Here is a 10,317-nt window from a genome sequence, read left to right on the forward strand (position 1 = left end):
ATGACTGTGGTTGTTATCGGCCACTGCCAAAAAACCTGGGATCAAGACCAAATCTTTCTGGGTTATGCCAGTGGAAAACACTGACACGACTGTTATTTGTTGATTAAAAGTCTACTCATTGCAAGCACTTCAGTAATATTTAATAACTGACAACACATATCATTGCAAGTGATATATCCAAACACCAAAAACGCAGAGACCCTACCGGTAAAAAGGTAGCCACGCATGACAAGGAACTAAAACTGCCTCATTATTAGGTAGAAAAAGAATTTGGGCATCCACAGAACTGATGCCGACATACATGTCAAACGTGTTTTTATCAAAGGGGGTTGCTACATCCTTCTGGTGTGGTGCTGTGGTCTGGAGACTTGAGGAGACCCATGTCAACATGGTGCCCCTTCGGCTGAGTCTCCAAGTTATTCGCAGTTAAGATTTCTTCCATCCGTTTCAGCTGGCGTTTACAGTTAAAAAATGCCTGCCGGAAGGAGGCAAACGGGTTAGGTCCGTCTTTGCCTCCATGTTGATCATCTAGTACTTTGCTTCGCTTTGTTAACGTGTCGTCTTGGCTTTTGAGGATGAGACATCCAGGTTCCTCAACTCTGAGTTTATAATCTGTTAATGTTGTCTTCAGGTGTGTGACAGTTTTGCTCTGCTGATCTCCCACATTGTTACGGTCGTCTTGCTCTTCAAGAATACTATCGTACTTTTTGAGAACGTGTTGCTTTTCATAGAGCTCACACAGTTTGTTGCTCAACTTTTCATTCTCTGTCCACTCCTTTTCCATGAGAGACTCCGCATGATCTGTCGTCGTCTTCACGTCCCCCTGATCTCGCAAGTGACACCAAAATACCTGCGTGTCTGTCCTCAGATGATAAACCTCGGTGTCATCTTTGTCCCAATGAGAATCAAAGTTGGACCAATCAGTGATGGTCTCCGTTTTCTCACTTAAGACGTTCTCATTTTCTTCAGGATCGCCATGGTTTGTCTCCACCTTTGTACTCCAAGATTCATGATGAGGCACATTTTCATTGAGCTGCCTGTTCTGCTTGGCTAGTCTGGCCTTGTTTTCTTGAAGATCTTTTTGATAAATCCCCAAATCATTGTCCCATTGAGATTCAGAGTTGGACAAATCAAGAGTGAGGGCTTCCTCTGTGTTCTCACTTAAGATGTACTCATTTTCTCTTGGATCTTCAACTTGGACCTTCCAGTCTCCATTGTTTGTCTCCACCTTCACACGGAAAGATTCAAGATGAGACAAATTTTCATTGAGCTGCTTGTTCTGCTCGGCTAGTCTGGCCTTGTTTTCTTGATGTTCTTTTTGATCAATTTCAATATTATTCTTGTCTCTTTGCGATCGAGTGTAGGACAAATCAGCAATGAGGGTCCCCTTTGTCTTCTCACATAAGAAGTACCCATTTTCGGTAGGATCATCAACTTGTACCATCCAGTCTCCATTATTTGTCTCCACCTTTGCACTCAAAGTTTCAAGGTGAGCCAGCTTTTCGCTGAACAGCTGCTTTTGCTCAGTCAGCCTGTCCTCGTTTTTGCAAAGATCTTCAACCTGTCCCATCAAATCATCATTCTTTATGTCCACATTTGCACTCTGGGATTCAAGACGATCCAGTTTTTCATTGAGAAGGCTGTTCTCCTTGGCTAGTCTGACCTTGTTTTCTTTAAGATCTTGTGTCCACAATTGTTGGTTGTCTGTTGCAGAACTTGGAGACTCACGCAAAGCTGAGAGGTGCGTGGGCGAGGGATCGCTGTTTTGATGGAGCTCTTTTATTTGTGAGCTTGCATTTTCCGCCTCAGTCTTTAATTCCAACAGGTCTTTACTGACAGGCTCGTCTTCGTATTCTGTTTCGTCGAAGCTCCCACAGCTGCTACTCGCAGTTAATATTTGCTTGTGTTCCAGCTGGGCCTGAAGATCATGTATTGTTTGCTTCAAAGGGGTAACAAGAGCGTTAAGATTGTCTATGACTTCATGCTGGTGAACTATTTCGTTCTTTTGCTTCTCTAACAACTCATCTTTGCCACTGAGGAGGGACTGAGACTTCTCAAGTTGGAGCTGACGATCTTTGACTGCTGCCTCGAGCTCTGCGATCCGCTCAAGGTGTCGATCTTTGACGGATGTATGTTCTCCTAACTCTTCCCTGGTCTCATTCAGTTTTTTTACAAACGTATCTTCATCCACAAGCTCACTCAGTTTGTTGTTCAACTTTTCATTCTCTGCCCACGCCTTCTCCATGAGGGACCCAGCATGACCGAGCCTCCTCAATAGTTCATCCTGATCTTGCAACTGACACCTAAGTGACTGCAGTTTGGTTCTCAGCCGATACATTTCAGTTTGATCCTCGCCCCTCTGAGATTCAGAGTGTGCCAGATCAGCCATGATGGTCTCTGTCACCTCATTCATGAGGTTCTCGTTTTCTTTCAAAACTTTTACACGTGCCCGTAGGTTTTCGTTTTGTTTCTCTATCGTCACACCCCACCTTTCGAGCTGGGCCACCTCGTTGCTGAGGGATTCATTCTGTTTAATCAGAGTGTCCTCCTTCTCTTGAAGGTATTTAATTTGCATCCTCAAGTGTGTCTCCATCTTCACACTCCAGGACTCAAGATGAGCCAGCTTTTCACCAAGAAGCATGTTTTGTTGAGTTGACATGGCCTTGTTGTCTTCAAGGACTTTAACTTGTGCCCTCAGTTCTTCATTCTCAGTCTCCATATTCACCCTCCACATTTTAAGCAGTGTCCTCTTGTGATCGACGAGCTCATTTTCCTCAGTCGTGTTCTTTTGACTGTTTATTTCTTCTGCTGGGTCTGCATCTTCTGCCTCCATCTTGACAGTCTGAGAGTAAGGGCGAGTAAGCTCTTCATTGCGTAATCTCCTCAGCTCCATTGGTGTGATGTTGTTTTCTTGAATGTTCTCAATTTGGGCCCTCAAGTCTTTTTTCTCTGTTTCCAACTTGACACTCTGGGATTCTAGACGAGCCAGTTCATCATCGAGGAACCTTTTTCGCTCGGTCAGAATCGACTTTCTTGTTTTAACATCATTAAAAGTCATTTTCCAATTGTTTCCCGTTTGGCCCGGCTATCCGTTGTCCTGGAGTCGTCCTTTTATTGACAAACTGGAGATGTTAAATGACCCTCCGATGCCTGAAATACCCTCTGTTATCAGGTACTTCCATTAGATATCAGACAAATACTTCAGTCTGCAGTGGGCTGGTCTCCTTAAGCTTTATGACCTAACAGAGAAAACCAGTTGAAAGGACTACAGCATCAGCTGACAGATGACTTTGATTAACAGCAGCATGCGTAAGTATACATTTAAACGTTATTTACTTTAAAATAAAAATAACCCCAAGGGGGGTAATTCTTTCTTTTTAAAAATGTATCACTATCATTTGAGTCAAACACAAAAATAGATGTTTAAAACAAACAAAATTTGTTTATTTCAACATTTTTGGCAAAGATTGAACTAAAATGACTCAAAACAACTATTTAGGACTTGATGTCAAATAAGTCTCGATTCACACAAAAACCTTGCAGAGTTTATGAAAAAAGACAATATGATACAAATTAGTAAACAAGATAGCTAGTCAGTCACCAACCAAAAACAATCGAAACAGTACTTTCTAAGGTACTTCTGTTGAATAGAGCTAGCAGCCCTCTAAAAGACTTAAGAGTGAAAAGTCACTATCAATGTTAAATGTGGTTAATAAAATTACAAAAATTATTACTGCAAAGAAAATCTTTATAGAATCTCTTATAAACCCCTTAAAATAGCAGTGCCAAATAGTACTGGCATCCGGAAGTCTGAATCTACCAGACTTCATCAGGCCCACCTCAACTGGTTCCACTGCATCAGCTGTGTCTAGAAGGCTTTTGTCAACAGGTTCTTGCCTATTTGCAGTCTGGTTGAGTTCTGGCTGGCCTTGAAGATGACAGACATTTAATTTTAAATTTGTTATAGTGGAATTAAGATCCTCTATGACTCCGTTTTGATGATCGATTTCCCTATTTTTCTTTGCTAACTCATCCTCTTTACCATAGAGGAGAAATCCAGCCTTCTTAACTTGGAGTTTATTGTCTTCTAATGCTGCCATCAGCTGTGCGATCTGTTGCTGTTGCTGATCTCGGACAGATTTATGTTCTTCCAGCTGCGCTCGAACGATGTCGTGCTGCTTTTTTAAGGAGTCATCCTTTTCCTCAAGCTCACGCAGTCTGTCGCTCAACTTGTCGTTCTCTGCCCACTTCTTCTCCATTTGAGATTCAGCATGGTCTATCCTCCTCCTCAGGTCGCTCTCGTCTTGCAATTGAGACCTGAGTGTCTGGACTTCCATCCTCAAACGATTACTCTCAGCTTTATACTTGTCCCTTTGAGATTCACAGTGGCTCAAATCGGCCATCAGGGTCTCCGTCCTCTGCTTTGTGAGTTTCTCATTTTCTTTAAGATCTTCAACTTGTACCTTCAAATCTCCGTTCTCCGTCTCCATCTTCAGGTTCCAACTTTCGAGTTCAGTAAGCTTTTCACTGAAGAGCTGATTTTGCTCAGTCAGCTTGTCCTCACTTTCTTGACGGTCTTCAACTTGCGGCGTCAAATCGCCATGCTTGTCCGCGTTTGCACTCTGTGATTCAAGATGAGCCATCATTTCATTGAGCTGCCTGTTCTGCTCAGCTAGCCTGATTTTGTTTTCTTCAAGTTCTTTGACTTGTGTCCTCAATTCTTCGTTCTCTGTTTCCATCTTTAGAGTTGGAGAGTCGTGCAAAGACAAGCTACGCATGACGAGCCTTTTCTGGTCAGTGAAACGGTTGCTGTTTTGATGAGGATATTTCATTTGAGGGCTCGTATCTCTTGTCTCTGCGTTGCTCAATTCCTGTTCGTCTTCGCTGACGGACTCCTCCTCGTTGGCTGTCTCCATGAGGCTCCCACAACTGTCGCTTGCGGTCAATATTTCATCCATCTGTCTGAGTTCCAGCTGGGTCTGAAGATCATGTATTCTTTGTTTAAAACTACTAAGAAGAGAGTTAAGCTCGTCTGTGACTTCATTTAGATATACTATTCTTCTGTTTTGCTTTGCTAACTCATCATCTTTACTATAGAGAAGAAACTGAGCATCCTCAAGTTGGACTTTCTGGTCTTTCAGTTTCGACTTCAGCTGAACAATCTGTTCACTCTGTTGATCTTGAAGAGATTTGTGGTTTTCTAATTCTACTCTAACAATGTCATTCTGCTTTTTTACAAAGTTGCCCTCTTCCTCAAGCTCACTCAGTTTGTTTTTCAACCTTTCGTTCTCTGCCCACTCCTTCTCCATGAGAGATTCAGCATGATCTATCCTCCTTAGTAGTTCATCTTGATCTTGCAATTGACACCTAAGTGTCTGCAACTCTGTTCTCAGACCATAAATCTCACTTTGATCCTTGTCTCTCTGGTTCTCAAAGTGGGACAAATCAGCCATCATGTTCTCCATCTTCTCACTCAAGATGTTCTCATTTTCTCTTAGAGCCTTGACTCGAGTCCTCAAGTTTTCGTTTTGTTTATCTGTCCTCACGTTCCATCTTTCAAGCTGAGAAACTTCATCATTGAGGAACTCGTTCTGCTTGATGAGAATATCCTCGTTTTCTTGAAGAGCCTTAACTTGTGCCCTCAAGTCACCATTCTGTGTCTCCAGCTTTGCTTTCTGTGACTGAAGCAGAGCCAGTTGATCACTCAGTGACTTCATTTCGTCGTCAAATTGGTTCTTGTTTTCTTGAAGAGCTTTCACTTTTGCCCTCAAGTCACAATTGTGTGTCTCCGTCTTTGCCTTTTGAGCCTGAAGTAGACTTAACTTGTCAGTGAGGGACTTAACGTCATCGTAAAGTTGGTTATTATTTTCGTGAAGAGATTTAACTTGTATCCTCAACTCGTCTTTCTTCCTCTCTTGCGTTTCGCTCCTCTGATCATCTTCTTCATCTTTTAGGCTAAGTTTTTCTCGAAGAACTTCAACATCTGTCCTTAAGCCAGTTTGCATCTTTGATTGAAGCTGAGCCACTTCATTTTTGAGGACACTGTTGTGTTTAATCAGAGCTTCCTCCTTTTCACGATTAAATTCAACTTGTGCCTTCAAGTTGCTACACTGTGTCTCCATTTCGGTGTTATGAGACTGAAGCAGAGCCACCTGATCATTCAAATGCTTAGTTTTATCATCTTGTTGGTTCTTGTTTTCTTGAAGAATGTTTAATCGTGCCCTCAAGTCAACATTCTCCTTCTCCATCGTTGAACTCTGAGATTGACGACGAGCTAGCTCATCACTGAGGGACTTAATTCGGTCATCTAGTTGGCTCCTGTCTTCCGGAAGAACATTAAATGTTGTACTTGTGTCTGTGTTGTCAGTCTCAGTCTTTAAACTCTGCGATTTAAGCTGAGCCACTTCGTTCTTAAGTAAAAGATTCACTTTAATCAATGTGTCCTCATTTTCTTTGTTTACTTTAACTTGCGTCCTCAGGTCTGCAATCTCCGTCTCCATGTTGTTTTTGTGCTGTTTAAGTTGAGACACCTGATCAATGAGGGCCATATGTTGCGGATCCAGAGGGTTGCTTTCCATAGAAACTCTGATTTGTGCTTTCAGGTCGTCATTGTTGGCCATGTCCATGTTTACACTTTCGGATCCAAGATAAGTCAACACTTTGGTGCGCAGTGTGACCTCATTTGTATTTTCTTCTGTGAACTGTAAAAGTTGCGTTTTAAGATGCTGATACTGTGCCCGCAAGTTGTCATACTGCGTTTCCACCTCCACACATCGACACTGAAGCATAGCAAACTCAAAATTGTATTTCTCTGTTCCCAGCTTCTCTGCCCGACAGTCAAACACTGACATGTTGTAACTGAAGAGCTTATTCTGCTCACTGAGAATGCTTTGCTGAAGATCATTTTCTGTCTCCACCATAAAACTCTTATACTGAAGATGACGGGCCAAGCTTTGAGCCCTCAAGTCATTTTTTTCTTTCTTCGTGTTCTTAGACTGCAGGTGAGCCGGCTCCTTCTTGACGAGACATCTTTGCTCAAACAACGAGGCCCCTTTTTTTTCCAAATCTTCAACATGTTCCCTGAATTGGTCCTTGTTTAATTGTTGCTTATTTATCCATGACATCCTTCAGTCTTTATTGACAAATTAGTATTTGTCAACAAATTTTTAAAGATGATATTTTCAAAATACCATGATTCAGCATGTTTGCTTGGTTTAGTCAAAACAAAACCTTCTTTTGACCTTTTGAGAACCATGTTCTCGATTTGCCACGATCAGATAAAAATAAATAAAAGTCTCGGCCGAATATTTCAGCTTTATGACATCTATGACACAGAAGATGACAGTTGAAGGGGAACGGCAACTTGTTGTGGCGAATAAATATCACATCAAAATAACATTATCGGCTTGTGATAGTAGAGATGAAGTCATTTTAGGCCGATAAGCTCTAATGCATAAGATGACATAGAGGGTGACAGTGACGCATCGATGACAGTGACCTTAACCTATGACATCATCAAAGTTCCTCGAGGTAAGCTGAGAACTTTCCCATTCGGCTTCATGGCAGGGTAACAAAAAACATACCCCAGCAGCTAAAAAACTGCATCACACGAGGGTGTGGCTAAGACTTTCACCTCTATTATGGTAAGCAAATGTACACCTTCAGTTTGTTGCAGTGCAGTTCTACACCACGGCATACTACAAAACTAGGGATGTCCGATATTGGCTTTTTTGCAGATATCCGATATGCCAATATTGTCCAACTCTCAATTTCTGATTCCTATATCAACCGATACCGATATGTGTAACATCACTCTCCTGTCGTGGAATTAACACTTTGTGGTAACCCACAATATTGTTTTAGACATTCACCAAGTGTACTTCCGTTTCCGGGTCATGAGGTTGTTGTAGCCACTTAGAGTTGTTGCTTGTTGTTGAGTTGAGAGTAAACTGATTGGTGCCACCTACCTCGAGTCCTGTCTCGTTGCGAGTCGCATCTCCACATTTGGTGACCCTCGACGTGGGTAAAAATGTCGACGGACAACAGTGACAACAACGAGGCCGTGCCGGCGCCGCTACAAGAAGACGAGTTGGCTGACGTCGGTGCTATCTGCGCCGGCAACACAAACCACGCCTGTGGTTTCAACATATCAAGCCCAGTTCTGACTGTGAGAAATAACACAGGACATAACAAAGTATTTCCACGTAGTGGCCGCACTGGATGGCTCAACGACGGTCAGTACGGAAGCCTATAGGTCTACAGTATATACAGTATAGATACAAGATGGCGCCCCCCGTGGCAGACGTCTCTGTTTCACTCTCCCGTTTTTTTATTGTTATTTTATTGTTCATGTTGGACATTCAACGCACTCACGCTGTACATTACAACAGAGAGACACTTTTGAACATCGGCAGAGTTCACCATGAACTTTCATTCAGCCTCTCAGACTTTGGCTTTCTTCTACGTCGGGAGGATGCAGCAGCCTGCGGGTCTGGTGAGCTGAATACCCTGCGAGCAAAGCAGCCGAGGCGGAAACGAGGCAAGAGGGGCGGCATGCTAGGCTATAAGCTAGAGCTGCTAGGCCACCGCTACCAAGCCTGCTGCTAGCCAATGTTCGCTCTCTTGAAAACAAGATGGACGAGCTGAGAGCAAGGATTACAAATCAGCGTGAGATCAGAGGGTGCTGTGTGCTCACCTTCACAGACACCTGGGTTGACAGAGGATATACCGGACTCGACGATCCACTTGGAAACATTTGCTGCTTACCGGGGAGATCGGACTTCAGCATCTTGTAAACACAGAGGTGGCGGCGTCTGTGTTTACATAAACAAATGATGGTGCACAGATGTACAGAGGATCGAAAAACACTGCTCAGCGGACATTGAGCTGCTGATGGTGAAATGTAGATCTTTTTATTTGCCTCGTGAGTTCAGCGCTGTGTTTTTAACAGCTGTCTACATTCCTCCACGAGCTAACACCGCTAACGCACTGGGCCTCCTGCATGACGTCAACGGTAAAAACAAGAGACCAAACACCCGGATGCTGTATTTATCATATCTGGCGATTTCAACCACTGTAACCTCAGGACTGTCCTCCCCAAATATTACCAGCATGTAAGCGTTCCCACGAGGGAAAATAGCATCCTGGACCAAGTCTACAGCAACATGAAAGGTGCTTTGAAGGCTGTTCCAAGACCCCACTTTGGAAAGGCTGACCACATCTCTATATTCCTTTATCCAACATACAAACAACTCCTAAAGCAAGCTCCCCCTGTAAGTACAGCAGTTAAAGTGTGAAATGAAGAAACTGATCAAGTACTTCAGGACTGCTTTGGCTGCACAAACTGGGATGTGTTTAGAACTGCAGCGGGGAGGGAAGATTGTGCTGTTGATTTGGATGAATATGTTTCTGCTGTTACTGGCTACATTAGCACATGCATAGAGACTGTTACCACCACCAAGTATTACAGAAAATACCCTAACCAAAAACAGTGGATGAACTGTGATGTAAGGGCTAAGCTACGTGCTCGTTCGACTGCATTTGTCATGGGCACCGCTGAGGACTACAAAAAGGCCAGATATGACCTGAGGAGGTCCATAAGAGAGGCCAAAAGACAGTACAGACAGAAGCTGGAGGGCTACTATTCCACCTCAGACCCTCGGCGCATGTGGGCGGGGCTCCAGCACATCACAGAGTACCGACAGCGGAGTAGCGTAGCCACATCCAGCCAAACCACAATTCCAGACGAGCTGAATGAGTTCTACGCCCGCTTTGAAACCCAAACTCCTGATAAGCAGAGAGGGTGGCTGGGCTTGGGCACACAGGACTCACCTCTCATGGTGACATCAGCTGATGTGCGCAGGGTTCTGAACAAAACAAACCTACGAAAAGCAGCAGGCCCACACAACATCTCAGGCTGTGCCTTTCGGGTTTGCTCATCAGAGCTAGCTGATGTGCTTGCTGACATATTTAACCTGTCGCTTGCACAAGCATCTGTACCGACCTGCTTTAAGTCCACCACCATAGTGCCCGTACCCAAGAAGAGCAACGTGACCTGCTTAAATGACTATCGCCCTATAGCACTCACTCCTATTGTTATGAAGTGCTTTGAAAGACTAGTCATGACCCACATCAAAAAGAGCATCCCGGCCACTGTGAACCCTCTACAGTTTGCATATCGCCAGAACCGGTCCACGGATGATGCAGTCAACACTGCCATCCACACAGCCCTTTCTCACCTACAGGGCCAGGACACATATGTCAGAATGCTATTTATAGACTATAGCTCTGCTTTTAATACAGTCAGCCCCCACAAAC

General features: G+C 43.7%; 2 protein-coding genes across 2 annotated transcripts; both read right to left on the bottom strand.

Moving 5' to 3' along the window:
• Positions 1-247: 247 nt before the first annotated feature.
• On the bottom strand, positions 248-3,058 carry LOC129186278 (early endosome antigen 1-like). Its single transcript, XM_054784369.1, has one exon. It carries the CDS (start codon positions 3,056-3,058, stop codon positions 320-322), a length of 2,739 nt encoding a protein of 912 aa, XP_054640344.1. The 3' UTR covers positions 248-319.
• An 839-nt stretch (positions 3,059-3,897) lies between these two features.
• Positions 3,898-6,626, bottom strand: LOC129186279 (restin homolog). Its single transcript, XM_054784370.1, has 4 exons — positions 6,368-6,626; positions 6,044-6,124; positions 4,030-5,941; positions 3,898-3,928 (listed from the first exon to the last, which is right to left on the bottom strand). The coding sequence occupies exons 1-4, from the start codon at positions 6,624-6,626 to the stop codon at positions 3,898-3,900; spliced, it is 2,283 nt and encodes a 760-aa protein (XP_054640345.1).
• Between the last annotated feature and the right edge of the window lie 3,691 nt (positions 6,627-10,317).

Source organism: Dunckerocampus dactyliophorus, chromosome 8, assembly GCF_027744805.1.
Source record: "Dunckerocampus dactyliophorus isolate RoL2022-P2 chromosome 8, RoL_Ddac_1.1, whole genome shotgun sequence".
Classification (NCBI taxonomy): Eukaryota; Metazoa; Chordata; class Actinopteri; order Syngnathiformes; family Syngnathidae; genus Dunckerocampus; species Dunckerocampus dactyliophorus.

What these genes read in the sequence shown, in the direction of transcription:
- LOC129186278 (XM_054784369.1), bottom strand. Translation starts at nt 3,058, where the DNA reads ATGACTTTTAATGATGTTAAAACAAGAAAGTCGATTCTGACCGAGCGA.
- LOC129186279 (XM_054784370.1), bottom strand. Translation starts at nt 6,626, where the DNA reads ATGGACATGGCCAACAATGACGACCTGAAAGCACAAATCAGAGTTTCT. An exon ending in AGCTCTGATTAAACACAACA is followed by an intron (nt 5,942 to 6,043) that starts GTGTCCTCAAAA and finishes TAAAAGATGAAG; the next exon opens with AAGATGATCAGAGGAGCGAA. An exon ending in CTCTATGGTAAAGAGGATGA is followed by an intron (nt 3,929 to 4,029) that starts GTTAGCAAAGAA and finishes GTCATCTTCAAG; the next exon opens with GCCAGCCAGAACTCAACCAG.